The 25,104-nt window shown below is 37.5% G+C and overlaps 1 protein-coding gene across 1 annotated transcript in view; it reads right to left on the reverse strand.

The window, feature by feature from the left end:
* Positions 1 to 25,104, reverse strand: part of GTF2F2 (general transcription factor IIF subunit 2) — a 117,043-nt gene that overhangs the window by 10,678 nt on the left and 81,261 nt on the right. Inside the window, exons 7-8 of the mRNA XM_067563145.1 lie at positions 13,730 to 13,829; positions 3,752 to 3,895 (exon numbers count right to left, since the gene is read on the reverse strand). Coding sequence (XP_067419246.1) covers positions 3,752 to 3,895; positions 13,730 to 13,829 — 244 coding nt within the window. The remainder of the gene's footprint in view (positions 1 to 3,751; positions 3,896 to 13,729; positions 13,830 to 25,104) is intronic.

Here is a 25,104-nt window from a genome sequence, read left to right on the forward strand (position 1 = left end):
TTAGAAGCTTCAATGCAGTTTTTTAAATGGAGAGTGAAATGTGAGTGCGGCATTATAAGGAGAACATACTTTGGGGAACTGCAATGTGCCTCAATATCTATGCTCTGAAAACTGTGAGGAATGCAAACCACTACAGAACAAGTCGACTAAGCTTAAGTGTTAGAAAAAATTATAAACAGTCTTCAGTATTAGCCATGTTATACAAAATACAGTTCAAATTAGACACAGAAAACCTGTTCTTTACTGGATATTTTATTGTTTACACACTAGACAAATTCTATTCTCTGTTATTTATTCTGTCTACGTCTGAAATAACTCAGACAACTTTTATGGAGTTATTCTGTATTTACATCAGGACAAAGGAGAGTAGATTTGGCTATTATAGCATAATTTGTATGCTATTTTTATGTTTATATTATTTTGAAGTAAAAATATAAAATTAATTAGAATTCACAAGAGACCTGCTCTGTGTTTACAGGTCCTCAGATTAAATATAATGTCAGATCCAACATGTACTAATGTATTCTTCAAAAGTGTCAGAAGGATGCTACTTACAACCACACAGAAAAAATATTAGCATTTATTTGCTATTTGATTAACTAAGTTTTTGACTCTTTTGCGAAGTGAATTTTAAACATTAACACCCTACTGAGGTAAGCATCAATAGATTTAATTCTAACATAGCTGAAAAAAGAATCGGCAAAACCTTTTAGTCAATTCTGAAAATAACCACAGTATTTAGAAACCTAGAGGAAAAATTACATACCAAGAAAGAGTGAGAGAGTGAGTGTGAGAGAGAGTAAAGCAGAGCTGCTATGGCAACAATGATAGCCACCATGTGTAATGGGAACAGATACTATATTTTTGGAAAAAAATAACATTTCACACTAAAGATTAATGTCTACGAGTACTGGGAAATTTGGCACATTGTAATGAAAATTGGATGAACAAAGGACAGCTGCTAAAGGAATAGTTTCCATTTAGAAAATACTAGAGAGGTACTTAAAGAAATACAATTAGGAATTTAGCATGATAATTGTGTGTGGGGGGTATGTAGCATATTGAAAGAACATTTCGGAGCCCTGGTCTACACTTACCTGGAGATTCGGCAGGAGTTATGCAAACTAGGCAGAGTAGCTTGCGCAACTCCTATTGACTGCTGTGCTTCCCTTCTGTGCGCCATCTTCACTGTGTTCCCGTTGATGCAGCGCTACGCTACTTGAGGGGGTAGTTTTACTCAGTCGACTTCCTGATCAACTGAGTGGGTCTACACTGACCGCTCAATTGATCCAGAAAGATCGATCTGGCAGCGGCGACTTTGCTGCCATCAGTATAGACATACCCTAAGTTATCACTACTGGATATCACATGAACAAAGAGGAAGGTAGCCAAGCACAGGCTGTAGTATCACCACTAATATTTGGGTGTAGGGAATTGAAAGTGCATCAGCAAACAAATATGGGAAACATCCATCAAAAAAGTAAAAAGGAAGAGGCAACTATATATCACATTATCCAGAATAGTCTACAAAACATACTGAGAGGGAAAGGGTTTAACAATAGTAAAATTCTGGTAGTCTTCAGATAAATTTGCAGGTGCAGCTCAAGTGAACAGGAAAATGTGGTGCTAGTTTGGAACAGAACATACATTTAAATAGACTGTATTATTATTAAGAGTTCTACAGTTGAAAGCAATAGAGCTCACCAAGATTAGAGTAATTAATTAATGTAGATCCACCACACTACGAGCAGAATATAATTTATTTCAAGGGAATAAAATGAAAGCGCCAGATATTATTTAGATTGGTGTATAGCCCAGATTGTGCTATGCACTTTTCAAATACTGAAGTCCCTGCTCCCAATAAGAACAGTCTAAAAGGATTAGGACAAAAGGTGGGAGTGAGGGGTACAGAGTATAAGCAAAGTGATCAGGATGATGACAGGTCACATTTTACTGGTTACATTTTTATTTTTATTTATTTATTTATTTTAAACAATTGAGAACACAAGATTCCCTTCCCCAGCCCACATCTTCCTTCTACACCAACTCTCAGCTTGCATCCCTACACCCTCCACACAGATGAAGAGTTTACTCAAATGCTAAAGAAATGAAATAAAGAAATGAATGACTTAATCAGCTTGTTTTTTCTAGGCATTGCAGAATAAGTAAGCCTTCCAAGTTCCTGACTTAAGTCATGTATACACTAACACTTTTGTCGGCAAAACCTTTGTCACCAGGGGTGTGACATGTCACATGTCACACAGGGGCCCTCAGTGACATAAGTTTTGCTGGCATAAGCGCTCGTGTGCACAGCGCTGTCAGTGGGAGACACTCTCCTGCCGACATAGCTACTGCCGCTCACTGAGCTGGTTTTATTATGTTGACGGGAGAGCCCTCTCTTGTCGGCATAACATAGCTCTGTGCTGCTGTAAACTTGTAAGTATAGACATGGCTTAAGAGATTGATGGCTTTGTGGACCTGCTCAAAGAGGGTATTCCATCGTTTAACTGGTTAAAATTTTTAAACTGACTGTCTATTTATTCACATATCTCCACACTTGATACGTACGAAATGAGCAAAACTGACATGTGTATTCACTGTATTATAATAAGGCTCTTATCATTTTATGTTACAATTTGGGCCACTGTGTTGTGTTGTGAGAACATGGGCTGCTGGAAGTAGTGCAGGAAATTAGCCAGAGCTGCTGCAGTTCCTACTACTGGACTCCAGGGAATACTACTGAGTTCAGCAGGCAACAACTACTTACAGTTCCTGCAGGGAGGGGGCCCTCTCTCCCTCCCCCCACACCGCAGCTCAGTGGGAGAGCCTCACACAAAGGAGAGACCAGGGAGTTAGAAGCTGAACAGCAGCTTTGCACTTGATGCTCTGAGGATATCCGTAAAGACAGAAATCCCCGGGAACTGGAGAAAGAGACAAAATCCTACGGGTGCAATTCCTTTTCCACTTCCCCTGCCAGAATGAACAGGGCATGAAAAGTAGCCTCTCCCCTGCAGATGGCTGCTAGCACTTGCTGTGGGGTACTGTTGGGATCTGACAGGACGGGAAAGAGAAACAGAAAATAAATCCAAGGGCTGGAGTCTCTTGGGGATACAGAACAGAGTGAGGCTGTGGTATGCAGTTTCATCAAGGGGAAAAGGGGACAGGGCTACTCCCCTCCAAAACCCGTTTTGAGTATATATTTGTGTGTTTCTTTTCATGTTTTATTTTCATCCTAAACATCCACACACACAAATGAGGTAGAAAAGAGCCAGACCCCACTCAAAAAAAGTGGTATTTTAGAAGTCTGAATGTTGGCAATAATGAGAATATTTAATATTAAATGTATTGAGAGCCTGAAATTATGATACTTGATTTTTTTCTACCTACCTATCTATATAGCTACCTATTTATATATTCTACCTATATAGAGAGCTATACAGTCTGATTTCTAGCATTAAAACATAGAAGCCAAATATAGAAGAGATTTATTAGATTATTTTAGCCATCTCTTTGCCAAGGGAGGATTTATTCTCTACAATATTTAGTATCTGCATAGTTCTGAATAAATGTATCTTAAAGTTGTGTGCCAGCTTACCTCTCATGAATATAAACAATCCATAAATACATTTAAAAGGTATATTTTGAAGACTATGTACTGTAAATATAAATGGCATATTCCTAATATTTCAATATATTTTGTAGTGGTAATTACTGAAAAATGTTACAAAGGTTATTATAAACAGGTACATACCACAGGCTGTTTAGTTATGTCCACCAAGTCCTTAATGTTGTAATACTGGTGTTTCTCAAAGGCTGAAAAAAGCATGTCCAACACTTGCTGTTTGTCAGCCCGAGCTCTTTTCCCATCTTCTTTTTTCTTCTTTTCATACTCAATCTATTAATTAAAAAATTTTTTTTTAAAAAGATGCACAAGCAACACACCCTCTGGGTATTTCTCTGCACAAAGTACTACAATCTATTTTTTAAAAATCTTTATATTTAATAAAACGTTTTGCAGCGACACCGTGCTTTTCATCTCCAAAATTCAATATGTGAATGTTCAATCAATCCTTAGTACCTCTGTAAGATAGGTAAACAACAACCCCACTTCACAAATAAAGAAACAGAGGCAGAGAGATTAAGTGACTTGCCCAAAGCTAGAGAGGGAATCAGTGTCAGAACTGATATATGAACTCAAAAGTTCTCAGTCTACATCACTTGACATAGTCAACTTATTTTCATTCTCTGATGCATTTTGGTGATTTATTACTATAATTATTCTGAAAGCATATATTCCTTAAATTTGAGAAATCTTCAATATAGCAGCAAGTCAGCCACATTTGCAAACTGCACCATTCAATACAGTGAGTTATAAAATACCATCTTGATTGCTAAGGCCTACAGCAGAACAGCTGGATTCCACAAAAACTATAGAATGAACAAAAATCCAGGAAGACTGTTTTTTGTTTCTGTGTTAAACAATAGTACATTGTGACATTTGTATCCAAAGCATGCCACTGAAAATCCAACAGGGAATGAGCGAGGACTCCCTGCAAATACAAAAGAGATTTTATGGCTTTCTAACACCTTATAATCCTCTTAAATTACACTGTGAATTTAATTTCATTCTGTCTAGTACAGTGGTTCTCAAACTGTGGCCCAATCAGCACACAGCTGAGACCCATGTGACATCCTCAGGGCCATACAGGTAGTATTGGATGCAGCCCACAATGGTAAATTGGTTGAGAACCATTGGCTAGTACTATCATAGCACTGTCCCACAAAAGCAGATTTTTGTGTTAGAAGAAATCAGCATGATAAAATTAGACACAGTCCAGCTGCAAACTGATCCAAAACAAATTAGGAAATGAGAGAACCAAGTGTGGATCATTTAACTATAAAACAAACAGAATCAGGGACGCATTCATATGATGGAAACTTGTTAGGTAAAAAACATAGAGCTACAAAAGTTTTGTTGCAACAAATTTACTCCTTTAACCAGTGTCTTGGGTGTCATGAGCAGAATATTTGGGGCTAATGCTTCCCCCTTCCTTTGAATTTTGCAAGCAGCTTCCCCCATCAATGCAATCAACCAGCTCTGTGCTGTGCACATTCCTGTGGTGATGTGGGGGCCAGAATGAAACGGAACAAGATTTGCAGGTTACACTAGTACCACAGAGAAACACTGTTGTACTTGACTCCAGGCAGACAATACTACTGCATACTGAGGAGGCCATCTGTTGTGGCGCTTAATGTGAAGGGTGGGAAAATCTGAATTGATTAGCCCTTTGCTAACTGGGGTGTAGAATGGAAGAGAAGCAGTAAAAGTTCCCTGCTGTTTTAGCTAACAATATGAACAATGCACTAGACCTATCGTCTGATTACTGGGAAGTTCTCTGCATGTCAGTGAAGAGGGAGTTGTCCATGAGACTCAGTCTGAAAGTCTGAAAATTGTGTTTAACTTCTAGCCAGATTAAGGTCAGACCTCTAATTTTCTGGGGAGAGGCAGAAGAAGGGCATACTGAGCACTTAACTTCTTCGCACTGAATTCTGCATCTCTCAGGCTCACTTCCCAAATTACTACAGTCATGTTTTAGCTCAACCAAATGTTATGCACTTGATGTAGAAACTCTTGGTGTTATGCAGGTCAGATTTTTTTAATGTATTTTATTGTGTGGCTATAATAGTCCTTTTCTGGTCTTAAAACTCTACAAATCTGTCACATCCTATTTGAGCCTGATAATCTTAGCATCATGTATACCTGTATAATCTATATCATTGGAGTACCAGAAGGTACTTACCATGAATGGAGTCCCACTATGTGTTAGGTGCTGTATACAAATTTAGGACAATCTCCTCTATTTAAATATAAAGCGTCTTTCTGGCCACACTTTCTGCAAAAGGATTAGTTTAATATACTGATACACTTAGAAATTCAGGAATTTAGGGGGAGAAGTATCATACAAAGATGAACGAGAATTGGTCCTCTGGGCAACAGAAATCTTCATTAATTAAAAACAAAACTGAACAAAAAACTGCAAAGGAATAGTTTTGCTTACCTGGAAAGGGAATGTCTCTGATAGACAAGGTCAGTTTTTAGGTAGATGGTCTTTTACTTACAGAAACACTAGTGATCAGTGACGCTACACTGAAAAATGTGTCAGTCATTGGTCACTTGTGCCTATGTGAGATGTAAATAAAAACCTCAGCTAATCAGAGATGGACCCTTACCTGTCCACTGGGTGAAAAAAGACCATTAATCACCGTTCAAGGCTGCTATGAAAGTTTACCAGGTCAGTTATCAATATTGGTATTACCGTAGTGCCCAGAGATACCTCCTAATCCTGTTAATAGCTTGTAATTATTTCCTAGCAGATAACTGATAAGGCAAGAACAAGAAACTGAGTGGGACTCCTTTTTTAAGAGAATGATAACTTTGTGTTGAGGGATCCAAGGACTTGCATTGTCTTCTATTGGGAGAGTGGTTTTTCCAGAGCAAGTAGCCACAGCAGAATCAACATTGTGAAAGGAGGCTCACATCTCTGCATTCTCAAATGGCACCTTGTTAATCTTGGAGGAATTGAGTAGGAGGCTGAAATGAATCATCAGGATGCAGTGGGATAGCAGCACTAAGTTATGACTCAACATATATGAAAAGCACCCTCTAGCTCTTTTGAGGGACGCAATTCAGTGATGTTCCATCATACGATGCAAAGTCCTTCAAGAGCAAAATGTCTAGACTGGTGAGAAACTGCCTCTTGAAGGGAGTCCTCAGGAAAGTCAGGTTCATGTGGCATTTGGCAAACAGGGACAAATGCATAGTAGTAGAGGACAGGCCAATAGCCCATAAATATATTTGAAGTGAGTTTTAATAAGACACACCAATAATATATAAGACATCATAAGAAGGGACACAAGAACTGGGAACAACACAGCTTTAACAGGTAGACCCACAGAGGTTTTAAGTGTAAGCACTTTCAACAGCTTGACATGACCAATGGAGGGATTATCCAGTCATGCTACTGTTGCCACAAAGGCCTCTGATATCAGAAAATCCAGGTACAGTAGGTAGGAGAAAGGAAGAGCTATAGCTCCAATTGTGGCTCATTTTAGGTCCTGGGGTCCTACATAATCTGAGCTCTCTTTTCAGTGGCAAAAGTCTATTATCCCTTGCCTGCTCTTGAGTCTGGTGACTTCAATAATTCAAAAACATAATTGTTGAGAAAGGTGGAGAGAGCCAGTCACTGCAGGTTGCATGACTTTTCCAGAAGAGTAGCACTTGATTTCCTCTATGCCTTTTAGGAATTTTCTGTCCCCTTCAATCACTCAAAAACCAAAGCAAACCAAACCACACCCTGAAGTGGAAGGTCAAATTAAAACGAAGGAAAACACAGTCAAAGGGTTTTGGTTTTTGTTTTTGAAGCAGAAATAAGCTAAATCCTCATGCCATTCATTCTGTGGAAGGCAGAACATAACTGGAAAAGCTAACGGCAATCTCAAGACAACCTATGAAAATGGTCAACAATTCTGCAGCATCATTGTACCTGTGCAAGTAAGATTTAGAGAAAACCTGTTTAGAGACTGATCTTCTTCACTGGGAGAAACAAACTTAAAATTTAATACTGTCAAGCAAAAATGTTCACTCTCTAAAATGGACATTTTCTATGCAGAGAAGGAAAGCAAGTGATCTTGTACCACATTATGATGAGGAGATCCTCAAAACTACCCCTCTGCTGTTTGTTAGCCTTTTATGGGACCATTTTAATCAAAGGTTCCCAAATAGTGCAATATGTTATGGAACAGTATGTGTTTTGTTTTTTAACTGAGTTGAAATACTGGTATTTTATTATCTGCTAAACTGTAATGGACAACATTTCTGTTTTTCTGCTATATTGCAAATTTATAGGCTAATTACTATCTTCTCATTGGGAGCTTTCATTTTACATTCTCCTGATTATCTAAATCACAGAGGAGTGCTCTCTACAAAAATGCAGCTTGAGTACTCTAGAATTCATAAATCATTAATCCATACAACAATTCACACTCAAAAATGACTATCATTCCTCACTTCTTAGCAAAGATTTCATAGCTGAGCACACTAGGAGTGCGGTCTTATACTGCTAAAACGTCATTATTTTATCGGAAACATTCAGTTATTTGCAATTGGTATCTCAGTCATGTGTTAATTAGCGATGCTCAAGATGATCTCAAAACTTCAAAAACAACACCCACTGCAGTCTAAGAGCACAGAAAGCAGTGTGAATACTGCTATTTTTAAAAATATGGTATTGCTGTTGCATTCTCTCCACAGTTAAGACTCACAGTTCATATAAAATTACAATGCCTCACTTTAATTTTATAAATCTTTTGCAACAAGATACACCGTCCAACAGAACCAAAACAGTCTGTGTGTAATATGATATACATATACACATACATTGTATAAACTGAATTAATATTTTTTTAAATTTAAAAAGCTAAAATATTAAAATATATTTGGATGTCATGGGGGTATAGTTTTGGAATGGGTTGGTAAGCACTGAAGTTGCTGTTTCATCTTCTGCAATCCTTCATACAAAATCAATTTTTTTTTGTTTACCTTCATAGTGTGTCACTAGTCTTACTGGAAGATTGCCAATATTCCCTATTTGAAGGCATCATCAATACAGACATGTATTATATTTCTTCAGCAGATGGTTAATACAAAGACCATGAAAAAGACGTGAGAAGTGAAAGTAAAAAGTTTTCTCTAAGAACATTTGAAAAGCTTTAAAAGGCTCTATATTTTTTTCAAAACGCCATTTTTTTTTTAAATAAAGAACTATTCTCTAGTCAGTGAAACACCCCTATAATTATCATTTCAGCCTGCAAAGAAGCTACTCTAGCGAATAAATAAAAGCAATTAATTTAACAATAAAATTCACAGTCCAACTCAGAATGCCTTTCTTGGTTTGCTTGGTATTCTGAAGTTCAAGCAAACGTGCATTTGCTGAAGAGATTCCATGCTGCATGTTGAAGGAAGGTCTTGTTTACACTAAACCTTTTCTGAAAATTGTTCCACCCTTCAGCAAGAGTAGAAGCATCAGTGTAAGACATGGTACACTTGCAAGTTCTGGTGTTTCAATCACATTGTCTAGCCATGCTGGGAGCAAAGTTACATGGCACAGTGGTAAAAAAAAAAAAAAAAAAATCAATGAGGTCAGCCTACATTTAATACTCTCACTGTTGGCACAGTGGAGATGCACCAATACTACATCACAGGTGGGAGAGTTTCAGACATCTTCAGTATAAATGCAGCCAAAATGAATTAGGTCGAGTCAAGCTGGAGGAGTTCTGTGGACATGCATAAGAGGCCGAGAAATGGAAGTGGTAGGCTTTGTGCAGAGAGACTAGAAAGGTTATAGGGTCAGAATGGGTAAACAAGATTCATGCCAACAAAGGACAGAAAAGAGGACTCCAGGGGAGATGGCAGTAAATAGGAGCAGCACAGGGGAAGAGAGGCTGATAACAGGCAGTACTTGCAGCTGACTTGAAAAAGGAGGGAGAAACTACTAACGGAAAGGAACTCACTGATGAGGAAAGAGTGTGCCACTGCTGATCACTCATGTAAAGGGAAGCAAATGGTAATGGATGTTGGAAATGGGGAGTACAAGGGGAAGAGTACAAGGGGAAGCAGTGGTCTTAGAAAGATGGTGAAGAGCTTTGGGAGCTCAAGTCTTACAGCCTGACGGGAAATTCTCCAGTACCCTTGAGGGCCAGGAGATGTCCATGTGTGTGGGACAGGTGAATGGGACTGGTAATAATATGAATGAGTACTCTCTAAAGAAAAAACGTAATTTACTGCTAATGTTCTCTACATAAAATTTAATTCTCAACCACTATATTTTGTACTGTAAAGGGCTTTTTCTCCCACTCTCATTTATAAGCACTTGAAATTAATGTGGTTTGTTAGTCTGCAGAGCCAGCTAAAGGGAGCACATGCATAAAATATTGTCTGAAGCTTAAATAAATAGTGAGTATTGCAGAAAACTTCTCAGCAAGGAAGTGGGGATACTTATTAAATCAACAATGAAATGTTTAGATGTGACTAGCCCTGTGTGAGTGCATACATAGAGGGGAAAAGGGATAAGAAATTTTCCCACCCCTTTGGTCAGTGACACTAGTCTCTCTAAATAGGAGGGAATGAGGGTGGATTTGGCCCTGTTGGTGGGGACAGCATGTAGTACCTTTTGAAAGGATATCATTTAGGACCACCACAGCCTATGCTCCTACGTCAAATACTATGCCTCTGAAATGCCTCGTCTATGGTTTTTATATAGTGCCCGTCGTCATAGTTTCTAAGTGCTGAACAAAATTAAGAAGCCCCAAAACCAAGTGCTTTTCACTCAGTTTTCTATGAAGGAGACAAATGTCTCTGGACCGCTCACTGCAGGCAAAAACTTACATGCCACAATCTCACTGTTAGTGTCCAGGCCTCGCTAAATTATATTAATTTTAAAGTAAGTCAGATTTCAGGCTTGATTTATTGATCAAGATTCCTGCAAAAGCGTCTGATAAACAATACAAGTCTTACTGCTAATGAGGCCTTGGTGAGCTCCACACACAACAGTATCTACAGGATTTAATTTAAGACTCCAGACGACTTGGGAAATTGAAAATAAATGATACATGGCCATGATCTGATTATACATTCCTCCATGTATTAGGTTTTTATCACTCTTGTTGTGGTAAAAATGGTTGAAAATGGTTAGGTAAAGTAAATTATTTTGCTCACCTGTAAGCTTATATACACTGTACTAACTTTTTTCCCCCCCCCTTATCTTAACTTGGAGAAATCTTATTGACTACATAATCACCCAACAGATATTATCCTGTTTATCTGCATCATTAAAACAGACAAACTGAAAGTGATGCAGACACAGTTAATGGAACCTAGAAAACTTTGCTGGTGTATGGTAAAAGACAGCAAAGCAACGGAAGTATCATAGCCATGAGAACATTGTTGTAACACTACAGGCATGGATGGCATTTACAAATATATAAGGAGAAGGTCCCTTCCCCGCAGGGAACTGAAACTCTAAGTTACAATTACCAGTTACAATGACATTATAATTTACAATATTCTAGCGAGAAAGCAGGGTTTAATTTTATTTTGGGAGAGAAAGAATTCACTCTCCCTTCATTCTCTTACTGGTGGGTGAGGACTGATATTTAAAAAAATATGAAGAAAGGAGATTCCAGATAGCACCTCTTTGTCCCCACCGCACACCTCCAGTTCTTCTTCCGACTCTTCCCTTTTGTATCTCCCATCATGGGGGGTGAAGAGGTGGAGTTATACTCAAGTCCCACTTACTTACTATGCACCTTCCCAGCAGTAGCTCCAGCCCTTTAGTTTGTCCTGTTGCCCTTTTCATTTTTGCCGTCCTTGATAGTCTCTGTCTTTCAGGGTAGATGATTGCCCTTCTTCCCCCTTCCCACATTAGCTCATATTTTCCTTTTTCTTTCCTCTCCTCTGATAACTGCTGCCCCTATTAGAGCACTGTGGTAGAACTAAGAATATTGGGATGAGCTTAAGAAAATAATTTCAGCCGGAAAAATCTAATTGTGAGATCCAAAAAGATTGTGGAATGATCTTTTAAGAGAAGTGGGCGAAGACCCACCATTTGGGACAGCTAAACCTAGATTCCAAGGACTGGAGAAGTTAGTGTGGAAAACAATCCTGCACTGGCATTTGAAAAAGATGAAGGAGGGATGAGATGATGCAAGTGGTCTATGTTAATAGGCTTTTCCCATCAAAACTTCTACAACCAACCATACTGGATAAGTATATCTTCTGGATATTTATATTAACATGACTAGCTGTGCAAACTGCTTACTGTGTTACAATTTGGGTCCTCCCATATTACAACCATGTTCTCATTAGGCATGTATCTACACAGCAATTAGACACTCGATCCGGGCTTGCGGGGCTCAGGCTACAGAGCTGTTTCATTGATGTGTAGATGTCTGGGCTCAGGTTGGAGCCTGGGCTCTAGGATCCTGTGAAGTGGGAGGGTCCCAGAGCTCAGACTCCAGCCCAAGCCCGGAAGTCTACACAGTGCTGTAGCCTGAACCCCACACGCCTACATCAGCTGGCATGGGCCAGCTGCCTGTTTTTTGTTTTTTTTTGCTATGTAGACATACCCTAGGAGATCTAGTTACACAGCTGTCCCCTAAACCTGTTACAAGACTGTTAAAAGTTGTAGTATCAATAGCATCATGACTGTAGTCCATAACCTGACTAAAACTTTATGGCTTGTTTACACACAAAAGTTGTGCCACTTTAACTACAGTGGTATAGTCAAAGCAGTACATCCCCCTAACATGAATCCACTTGTACTGATGTAGCTTATTTCAGTCCTGGCAGAGGAATCAGTTATATAATTGTAAGGCACATGCATACCTGTATAACTGCATCTACACTAAGGAGTTTACCAGTTTAACTATTTTAGTAAAAAGTCACAGTACTAACTGGAATACTGTTATGAAATCTGTGACCAGTCCTTAGATAACAGCTACTATAAAAGTAGTGTGCTCTGAGAAAGGAATGATTATTTTGTGATCTGTAGGAATAAATAAGAGTGTGTCAACACTATGGGGAATACATTGACATAGCTATAGCACCACAGCTATGCTGCACTAACCTGGTAATGTAGACACAGCCTACAGTGACAGAAGGGGTTTTTCCATCACTGTAGGTAATTCACCTCCCTGAGAGATGAATTCTTCTGTCGACCTAGCTGCATCTACACCAGGGGATAGGTTGGCATAGCTATGCCACACAAGGGAGACGTGGCTACATCAATCTAAATGTTAAGTGTACACCAGGTCTTAAATTGGATTGTATTCTACAATAATGGTTGTGTATCATACATGTTGTCACTTGTTTTATGAAAATAAAACCTTAACCAGGAGTACAAAAGAGTAAATGACTAATACTGTGACTAATTCTTAGTGTGACTTAATTTTAACAATGTTCCTTTCATTCAATATCAAAGTTGCTTATTATGCATACTTACATACACATTACACAAAGACTATCTTTAAGGAGAAGGGCATTATAGCTTGTATTCATAACAAATGACACTGAACTGCAATGTGGATGTAATTCTATCAGCGTAATCAATACAGAAAATATGTACTATGAAAAACAATAATGCAAAGATTTATCTATTGTTTTCCATCATTCAGGAAACTCACTGCAAGGGACTAGAAGTTAAAGATTTTTCCTTAGCCTTTCACATCTGCAGATTACATTATTGTTATTTTGCATGACCCAAAAGTGGAATGCACAATCTCAGGCTACAGTGTCTCTGCCCTTAAGGCCTTTAAATGGAATTTCAGACATGACTAAAGATAAGAGGTAATAAAAACAGCAGAAAGATGTTGGGGAAGGAGAGCTCTACTATGCCTCTGCCACGTAACAAAGGGAATTAGAATCAGCAGATTTTAGCCACTGGATGGGTTCTGGAATCAAGACAGAAGGAAGTTATCCAGGAAAAAAAAAAAAAAAAGAATTGGCAGAATCTTTATACCATAGAAAAAAGGGATTTTCAGGGGCAAAGACATTCAGTATGAAAAAAGGCCACAGAAAGCCTGGACCTACAGAGGAGTCATTCCATAAAGCAACTAAATTCCCAAGAAACTTGTAGTGATTAAAAATAGCAGGAAAAAGATTAAAGTAACTTACATTATACTGATGATTAGCCACAGGTTTATAATTGGTTGTTACAGCTTTGTCCAATTGCTGTGATAGTCTTACAGGTTTAGAAGATTCTTCTATCTGTAGCCTTCAATACAGAAAAAGCATAATTAAAAACTTCAGAATACACACACCACTAAATTTACTCTAAGAATCAAAAAGTATGGTCCAACTTTACTCAAAAGGTGAATTGCAAAGAAAAGTATTTGTACACTCTGCCCCTTTTAATATTTATAATTGTTATTAATTTTTTCCAAAAACAACAAATATACCATAACACTAGATTAATCATAATCCTTTTTCTTTTTTAAATCAGGTCTTGTCTATCCTATTTTTGCTCGAGAACTCTAAGGACTACTATCATATTTTGGGATTATGCCATCCAGAAGATACTGAAAGCAACTGAGAGAAGAAGGTCAGATTAATTAACACATAATTTAACTCAAAAGCATGACACATCATCCATATATTTTGGGATTATGCCATCCAGAAGATACCGACAGCAACTGAGAGGAGAAGGTCAGATTAATTAACACATAATTTAACTCAAAAGCATGACACACCATCCACATATTTTGGGATTATGCCATCCAGAAGATATTGAAAGCAATTGAGAGGAGAAGGTCAGATGAATTAACACATAATTTAACTCAAAAGTATGACAAACACTTGAGAGAAAAAAGCTTTTTTTGTTAAAGATTCAAATCCACACCTCCAGTGGAAGTGGAAAGCTGTGAAAACACTCACTTCAGCTATGTAGTCCTCCAAGGAGCCTTCAAGCAAAACTAGGAAAGAATAGACTTAATGTCCCTGATATTTTAAAGATAAAAATAAAAACACACAGAAGAGACTTTTCAGGCCTTCATTTTGCATGATAAAGAAGCAATAAAGAGCACAAACAGTTTTTTGCAAGTCACTTTTAAAAGCATGAATGCATAGATAAATTTATCCAACTTTGGAACAACATATGATCAGTTTTGACTCAACATGCTAAAATAGATAACAAAAGTCACCCTAAAGCTGTTCCTTAGTCCAAAGTTACTGTACATAAATTTTTGAAAGCATAGTCTAAGATCCAGCTTTACATAAGTTTTACTAACTTCATCACACTGAAAGTAATTTAGGGATAAAAAAATTGTTGTGCTGGGCTAGACTCAGCCCTCCATCTCGTTCAGTATCATTGGCCCTAACAACCAACTCAAAAGGAAGGTGCAAGAAACCCTGCAGTAGAAAGTTATAGGATAACTTGACCTCAGAGAAAATTTAAATTAACTTCTGCCTGATGTCACCACTTAAATAAAAATAAACCTTACAAGCAGTGTACTTTCCCGCTACAAATATCCTTTTTTTTTTTTTTGCATACATGATCCAACTACTGTATAACAGTCAGTGAACAATGAAGTCTGTCTGGTACTGAAGAAAAAACGTTGACACTGAGACAACACAAAATACAACACCTGATAAACCACCAGATAATATAAAAAATTATGAGACTAGAAATGTCAAAGTTCTCTGATCTCTTTAGCTCCTCTTGTTCCGATCCATGTACTTGTATCTTTTCAAATTATATTTTTCATTTCAAAACCAATGTGTCAGATATATAAACTTCAATCTAATACAGACTTTTACAGTTTACATTGACAATTGGACAACTTGTTCTTTTTGTCTCTAACAGAAAAATAAATTATATTGACAGAAACAAAGTGTTTATGTTAGAGAATCGGAGAAGGAAAATAAGTTAAGAATCTATTATATACAGCAGTGGGAGGTTCAACAATCATCCTTCAAATCTATTGTCTCTGAGCACTAGGTCGCAGTCAGATTTCTTCTACAGAGAGATATATTCCACGTCCTTTGGGATTTTTGTAAAGATTTTACTTGTTTAATAGTTTCAGGCTGTCTTAAAAATACATCTGCCTTATACTCTAAACCCAAGTAAAGTATGCCAGCATTCCTAATTAAAGCCAACAGTGAACAAAACATAGTTTAAAACACCTTCACTACATAAATGCTAGCCAATTTTTCTTCTAGCTGTCTGGGAGTAGTTTTCCCCAGGGTTTAATTTAATTCTTGCCCATTGCCCCCACCTCCTGTTCTTTCAAATGAAAGCAGCCTTTTTTTTTATTTTTAAAGTTTCTTTTGGCTTCTGATATAATTTGTTATTGTTACACATTATTGATTTGGTTACCAAAACACTCTCAAGTGCATAACCTGATTTTTGCACAGGGGATGAGGAGGGCACAACAGGAAAAGTAAATTTGTGTCTTCTCCTCAACCCCAATGGACTTCATGACCCAAATTCTGCCCTATTCTCAGTTCCACGTAACCCTTGTGTGAGTGAGGTTATGCAGGATGTAAATCAGGACAAAATTTGGCTCATTGTGTTTACCTCTATTCTTTACACCCCATTATCTGTCAGTCTCTCTCCCCCTTTTCCTTTCATTTTGCTATGTGGATCTTTGAGTCTTCCCCTTCCTGATTTTTATCCTTGGCTTCAGTTGGCTCCTACAAGGCCCCCCTTTTAGGCAATCCTTCTCCTTGACAAGGAGGACAAGATACAACTTTCCTGACAAAACTGTTCCTTCTCTTTGTCAAAGGCAGTTTCTACAGATGAAGTAGGCAGAGTGTGTTAGATATGCATTACTCAGGAAATATGGGACTGGATCTCAGGCTTGAATTCAGATGCTCTGCCATTTGGCCACTAGAACCATCGATTAAGACCATTTCATTGTTTCTACTTTTCTCTTTATGGTTGTTTTAAATTTTCCTCTTTTGTTCCCATCCCATCCCATCCTTCACACCACTCTACAGCACCCTTGCAGTTGTGGAGGACTGTGCCTGGGCTGCTGAACATAACACATCCCCAGTAGCACTGCTAAGATACATGTACTATGTGAAAATGCTGAGATACAGTCTCTTCTTTAGGATTCGTTACGTGAGCAATTTAATAACACTTAGTAAATGCTCATATAATTCTTTACGTTTCTGAAGTTTCTAAAGCACTGTACTGATGTTAGCTAATGCGGGGAAGTTTCCCCATATTACAGGTAAGGAAACAGAGGCAGAGAAGTTAAATAATTTGCCAAGGCCTAGCTATTAAGCTGTTGCAAAGCCAGGACTAGAACAAAAGAGCTAATGGGCCAAAGCTCAAGAGCTTAAATCTAATGGACTCAAAAACTAATGGGCTAAATTTAAACTGACGCCTTTCCATGCTGCACATGGCTTCCTACCAATAGTTCCCCATTATAGTACATTTATCAGGTAAATGCATTTGTCCATAGCTATATTAAAATCCACCTGAATACCTCCATCTTTTTACAGGGCTAGTGGGCATGTAGTACTTTGCAGGAACAAGCCCTGCATTTTGCAGGATATATATCTGACTTTAATATTGAAATACTCACTGTAGATTCTCAACACCCCCAGCTCCTGCACTGAAAGGAAAACAGCCATGGAATATTCAATCTTCAGGGAATATTGAATATAAAGATTAAAATATCTGGATAAAAGATCACCATTTTCAAAATGACACTGAAAGTATGGGTTTGATCACCTCATAATACACTGCCTTATGGCTGTTATGCCAAAAATGTTGCTTCTTAATAAATCAGAAATTTTAACCATAATGCATGCAATCAGATGATCCCCAACCACAAGGCCTAATATGGATTGCAGACCATTTAAGGCCAAAGAGGGGCACCTTCCTTGTTTCAAAATTTTAATTAAAATTACATTAAAATGCATGCTCTTACTATCCATATCAGCGCAGCTTCTAAAAAATAACCTATTTTGCACACAAGCAAGACAGTAATTTCTTACATTTACATTTCTTTAAAAGAGTTGCCATGCAATCTAGGATTTTTATTTTAACACTTAGACTAGTGGTATTTTCCTGTATACCTATGTCTGCAGTCTTCAAAGAGTGACAGGCCTAGTGGGATCTTTGTTTTGACTAAATATAGGTCTGTAATCGCTACATTTTGAGTGCCACATTTCAATACTAATCAAAAGAAAAGCAATCATGAGTGTAATGTGAAACCCCCACCCCCAACACACAGCATTTGTAATGAGAGGTTGAGAAAATTCTTGCCTTTATGAAGAATGACAGAGAATTTTACCAAATGCAACCTGAAAGCCAAGTCAACCTGTTTGAGCAGATATTGGCAACCTTCACTTCCAAGATCTACCAGCTTCCACTGGCAGCAATTCATCAGTTGCAATCATTGTATCTGTCATCCACTGAGGTCTAAGAAATATCAGTGTGGTAGTTCAATGTTTCTTCTGCTCTCTACACAAAAGGTTCCCTTAGTGTGATCCATGAACCACTGCTGGTCCACAGAAAGCTATCCGATAACATGAGCTAACTTCTTTTCCTGTTTCCAGCTGCTGAACTGCAGTACAGAAAAGCTAAAAATATATAAATTTCCTGAAATTACTCTTTAATGTAAGCAATTACTGCCTCTGCCACACAGTTGTTATGCATTTGTAAGTGGGAGGAAAGGTCACCCAGGAGATAATCTTTTTAATATATGGCCACACTATGAAAATATTGGACAGAATGTTCTTTCCAGAGACAACTCTGGACCAATGTTGGACAACACTGCCCCCATTGGACTATCTTTCCCATTTGTGCTTTCTTATGTCGTTACATATGACATCCTAACACATCTCCATATGTTTTGCATGCTAGGTATCCATGTTGGATAACATTCAAAATATTTTTCTCTAATACTCTGATACCAGCTGTTTGTCACTTTGAGATAATTGCTCAAAATGCACAATCACAAATAGCTGAGAAACATGATAGATACGGACATACTAATATTGTTTCAGTAGTTGACAGAGTTTTGCGGTGTGGATGAACTCAACTGTGTTTGGCCCATAACAACGTAAAAGCAGTTCTATGGAATAATTCTACCCCATATATTTATAAACTTCAGTGCGTACCATGCTTTCAACCACAAAATAAGGCAGAGTTTGTCAGAAACAAAATACAGTCTTCCTATATTTATGAAATACAGTTGGAGGGTATAACCATCCTTGAAGCTAGCATTCCTATACTTCATGACTTTTAGTCATTACGAAAAAAATTAATAAAAACATTTCCACATTCAAGTAATTATTCTTTTAAATGATGTAATGGAAGTCTTGCATGTAGAACTGCATTAGCCTTTTAGACTGCTGTTTCACCATGGTAGGGGGATAATTTAAAATACATCTTTGTGAAAGTAAACTAGGAAACGAATACTAGCCTGAAAGAGACTGTAGAACCTATACTTTTATGTGTCATTGTTCATAGACATTGTTCTCAGAGTAGCTATTTTGAAGCTTAGCTGAAATATTGATGGTAGGAGTAAAAGTCAACAAATAGTCTGAATCACTAGTGACAATGAAGTAAAGGGACAGTGGCGTTTCACCCTAATACTTTATTATTTTTATTTTTAGCAGAAGTATTATCTAGAGCTCCAAGGCGCTATGGTATGGACCTATTGTGCTAGGTATAGCATCCTATTGTGCTAGGAGCTACACAAAGGTAACCTTTTTGGATTTAGCTTTTCCATATTCCTTCTAAATTAAATAACTGCCACTATAGTACATTTGAGTGTCTGGCCAAAAAAAAGAATGCAGACTTTTTCCAAAGTCACCACTAAATCAATTATGTAAAGCAGCCAGTGTGTGTGCTTGGTTTTCTCCAATATTAAACATAGTTCCTCTGCAATATGCCTAATAACCAATGCAGCATCAAATTCTCCACCATCATTACCAAGTCAATGTGCTGTATATGCCAAATCTGATTTGTTGTTATGAGTATGATTGAAAAAGAAATAAAGTTTCAGGAAGGTCAGAATTCTAGCATGTTACTTCTCAACATCATAAGAAAAGTAGCAAATAGTTGATGGAAGTAGGCACATCAAGTAGAAATAACTGTTCATCGCTTTATAGATTAATGGTATTTTCCACTGTTGGAAAAATAAACCAAAGGTTCTAGACACAGCCGATTTGCCCTGATTAATATTTTTATTGCAAAAGAATTTCCAAATTCTGAAGTAGGTATAAATTAATCAGAGTTGTAGCTTAGGCTACAGGTTGGAATTCATAATGTTTCTGAGAGAAACATTGCAAAGATGGGATTGAAGAGCTTTAATATATTTTTGATTTTGTATTTGGTTTTATTTATGCAGGGCACTAAATAACACACACACAGCTATCTTAAACAATGTTTAAATGACACCTGCCAAAATGACAGAATGATGTTTTGCCTTGTACACCAGTTATACTGGTGGCAGACTTTCCTTTTGATTCCGTTCTCTGGTTGGATAATCACTTCTGAAACAATGTAGTAAATTATTTAACGCATATAAAGTATAACTTTACCTTCTTTTCCTCACATGTTTATTGTAGACCACAGATACCATACTCAGGTTCATGTTCATACTCAACATGTTTTCTTTAACTTACTCCTTTCTAACTTTTTTTTAAACAAATCTATTAATTATACCATACACTAAAGGCCTGATCATACAAAGGATGAACACCTGCTGAATGCTCTCAACTCCCATAATTCAATGGGAATTGAGGGAGCTCAGCACCTTGCAGGTTAGACCCCCTAATAAAATAAATCTATTTGAGAAAAATCTCCAATTACAAATTGCATGGTAAATTACCATAATGGGTACACAATGTAGACAATGCTTATTACCTAATAATAATAATAATAATAATAATTACAGTCAGACTGTCCCTGTTGTAGATTTATCACTACAATAATTCTAAATTCAAAGACATTAAAATAATCAACATGCAAATTAAATATATATTTTTAAATGTACAGTTAAAACACGCAAACCAAGTTTTCTTACAAGCAGTAAGTGATGCAGAACCCTCACCTGTTTAATATCCACTTTCTCAATCAAGTTACCTTAAGTCAAACTTTGATCCTTTGTGACAGTTGACTTGGAGACCCAACATTTGAAAAGCCTAATGAGGTGTGGAACAAGGGCTGAAATGCTTCCAAAGAATAACATCTTGAACATCTCTCATTTAAATCTTTCATAATTCAAAATAATTCAACATGGTTTTCATCTAATACTAATTCTCTTTTCCCTCCTCTATACACTCCACTTCATCTTTCAAACCAAGGTTTTACTTATTTTGTACTGAGCAATATAATCATCTTGAATTCTGATTCCCACTGACTCCTCTTTCCTGTTAACTGCTTTTTCACTGACAAGTATTGTCTGAAAGTGTTTCTTTCCCATTGTTTACCAGCACATTCACACCATTACTTTCATTTCTGAAATCTCACTGTTTCCTTCTCTTTACTTCATAAACTATCATTCATGTAGTGTTAAAGTTGAGAAGTCACACAATGAAAAGCCATCAAATCCTAAACGTTAATGTTTCCACTGCAACTAAGTTAGCTACATAATGTTACACTGTCATACTGGTATAGTTTAAAATATAAATTTACTAAGAGTTACATTAAAGCAAATAAATAAGATTGCACATAATTAGTATTTTCTAAGCGTCACAGGAAAAAAACAAGCATGCAGAGCACCTTTAAAATGACAAGCTAATTCTGCAATGGATCCTAGCTGAAGAATTAAACTCAGTCATTCTTAATGGCATCCTTAGACATTTCTAATATGCAAATGCAACAATATAAACTTCAAAACTTTAATAACTTTAGAACTATGTAACCAATTATTTTACACCTTCAGTTGTTTTTCCTTCTTCGGTAGAAACATAAAACAAGCCAACATTGGTTTGGTTCCTGATTCAGCCTTTTTTTTCTTTAAAACGACATGAGCACAAACATTTCAACTAAAAAAAACGGGAGAAGAGTGCCTGAAGTGTATGTATTATTTAAAAGAGGTGCGTAACTATAAGCATGAACATATTTACTTTTAAAATACTTCTGAATGGGAAGCAATACAACCTATTGTTAGAATATGTGCTTAATGGCCATCAATTCTAAACTGTTCCCCTGAACATTATGTAAACTTGCTCATCTCTGACACTACTCTTAAACCCTCTCTAAAAATCTTGTCTACAAAAACAATTGCACTAGTTTATCTTAAATCTGTTTAAAACTGTTCTAACTAAATCTGTGCAAACCTACGTGGCATATTTTACCTGACTCCTCTTGTCCAAACTAAAATCTCAGTCTCTCTCTGACATCGCCTCATGAATGTCTAGCCACAAACTCAAACTCAATCTGCTAAAACAGAGCTCTTAATCTCCACTATTCCCACTGCCAAACACTCCTTTTTCCATTACCATGGGCAACACCATAATTCTGCCTGTCACTCAGACCTATACCTAGGGTGTCCTCACATCCAGGCTACATCTCAATCTTGCCAATTCTTTCTGTGTAATGTTTCTAAGATACTGCTTTTCCTATCCACCCACACAGCTAAACTCTCATCCAGGTTATCATGATCTTGTGTCTTGAGTATGGCAGCATCCTTTTCTCTGGCCTTAACAAGTGCAATCTTGTCACACTCATTGTAACTCAGAATGCTGCTAAAAATATACTTTTCCTAGACCATTGCTTTGATCATGCTCTTTTAAACCCTTCATTGGGTCCCTTCTTCTTTATTGTATCAAACATAACCTACTTGTCTTCACTTTCAAGGCTTTTCTCAATCTATCCCCACTATCTTTAATTCAGTATTGAAAGAACTACTTCTTCCTCCAGTCAACCTATGATGCAGGCCTCCGTCATTCAACAGTTAAATTTTCAAAAAAAGCACCTTTCTGCTTTCTCCCATGCTGTCCTTCATACTTGGGTATAGCTCCCTGTAAACATCCACAAAACTACTTCATTATCCTCCAGATCCCTCCTTAAAACTCTCCTCTTGCCATGATGCCTACAAAACAACTTTACCACATTTAGCCTGCTCAGGTGCCGAGACCCAAAACCATTGCTTATTGTGCTAACCAATGTTGTCTCATTGTTTCCTTGCACTCCTGTGTCTGTCTATGTTCATCAGCTGTCTCATCTGAGACTATAAGGTCTTTGGGGGAGGGACTGTCTTTTGATTCTGTGTTTGTACAGCAGCTAGCACAATGGGGTCTTGATCCACAACTGAAACTCCTAGGCACTACAATAATACAAATAAACAATACATAAAAATGATAACAATAATAAGTTTAGCTTGCATCTGTAAACTTTCGGTGAAAGCTAAATTGACACAAGCCAAGTTTAAATAGACTGAAATGGACCCACACAAACAGCTGAACCAGTTTAAAAATTACACCTTAAATTAAACGAATATAACTTGAGAGTAGATCAAGCCTCAGCCTGACTACAGGCCAGCTGGTGGGAAGGTGGGAGTGGGGCGCAAAAAATCACTGCTCCTTCCAATTTTCCATCACCAGCCTGAAATCTGAGATAATTACTCCCTTTCAGTGGTCTCAAAGATCATGGGATGATTTAGCTGGGGTTTGTCCTGCTTTGAGAAGGGGGTTGAACTAGATGACCTCCTAAGGTCCCTTCCAACCCTAATCTTTGATGATCTGCCGCATCCAAGGACTCTAACAGCTATGAAAGTCCAAAGTTTTCTGTATACAACCCCACACCTGCCTTGTCTTAGTTGAACCAACTCATCACGATATTTAAACCCAAAATGGAACATTAATGCTATTTGCAAGAGTACCTGAAAGATGTTTGGAAATAACTTCTTAAAACAATGCTTTTTTACATCATTTGATGCATGTTATAGGTTATCAGTTGCAATCACAGCAACATTTAGTTTTACAAGAGAAGATCTGCCTCCAAACATTAGTTCTTGTCTGTAACATACAAACATAACTTTGTCGCCCCCAACCCATCTTCCCCCATCCCCCGTCCAAAGCCAACTCAAATCAAATGTGAAATATAGAAAACTTGAATATCTCCCCCACACTTCTCCCTCCTTAACATAGTGAACTTGAATAATATTTCCCCCACACTTCCTCCCCCATCCCCTTAACATAATTGTATCATGGAAGAAAGTACATAACAGGACAATTTTTCAAAAAATCAAAGTTATTTCAATAGTAAATCTGGAGAGATTTGATGAAGCAGAAATTAATATATCTTAATTCATGTTTTCAGTAAGGAACAACTACTACTCAAAACACTTATGCTTCTAAAGCATAGCCCAACAGCTCTCTGAAAGAAGAAATAAGATTGGTAGAATATTAATAAAATACCCTTAGTCGACATCAAGAAAAATGATCACTCTAATCAAAATAGTTTAGAGAACTGGTAATCACGACAGACATTTTCATCTCAATTGTAGGCCTCGACATGGTTCTAATGCAACTTAGTCATTATCACAGGATAGCTGTCCAATGACTATTGTATGTGAAATTAATTGGTCTTAGTCCAGTTCTGGTCCCACCCATCTCTCTCTTGGTGGCTGGAAGTTGCATAAAGAGCCCTCTTGTTTGTTACATATGCTCCCGCTTTATGAAAGGGGTACGTAACTTTCCTGAGAATCTGCTCTTTGCTGGGGATGGGAGAATAGTGCCATTGTTTCGTCTCCAATGGAAATTCATGAATGCAGCCTCATTCCACAGGTGAATTCTTTAGTCTCTTTCAGATATTGGAGTGTCACTCTGATATACATGCTTAGAGAAGGCAAAGTGAATAGAACCCCAATCAGCAAGAAGACAGGAGTGGGAGCAGGCACTGGACAGAGCTGGTTGGGAGAAGGTGTGTGAAGAAGAGCTGTTGCCTGATTATTTGACTCTCCAATACCAAACAGATGACTGAATTTTTCATGCTCTTATTAGGGAGTGGGATTTCAAACTGATTTTTTATGCTGAAATCCCAGCATTTCAAGAAACATACTGTGACTACATTATGTTCATTACATCTACTAATGTGGGTGGCATCTTGTATTCTGTAGGCTGGCATCTTGTGTATATTCAAGACTGAGTGATGAATCATTGGCATCTATGGCATTTTCATATCTGTTATTGAGACAACAAGCACCCTGGGCATGACTGACTATTCCATTTCTGTATATTTTTGCTTTACTTACCACATGAAATGAAATGAGTGACAGTTAAACACTAAGCAACATTCTTTTTTCAATGCTTTGTTTTGTTCCCTGTTTGATAATATGTGGGTAATTCAGCAGAGCTCCTACATTCCCAATTTTATGTCTGAGTTTATTAGTGCTCCAAAACTTGTGCTTAAATTCAAGGTAAAAGTTTAATGCCATTAGAATAAATACATGGCTTTCAGCATCCCAGAATAAAATGACAAAATCCCAGGATGGCATTACCTTGCCCCAAACGTATCTACTGAATTCACTTTACCTATTGGTCCTCCAATTTCAGCAGGAAATTTAAGCACATGCCTAACT

Source organism: Emydura macquarii, unplaced genomic scaffold (assembly GCF_026122565.2).
Source record: "Emydura macquarii macquarii isolate MOO-44397 ecotype Brisbane River unplaced genomic scaffold, CSIRO-AGI_Emac_v2 contig_2473, whole genome shotgun sequence".
NCBI lineage: Eukaryota > Metazoa > Chordata > Testudines > Chelidae > Emydura > Emydura macquarii.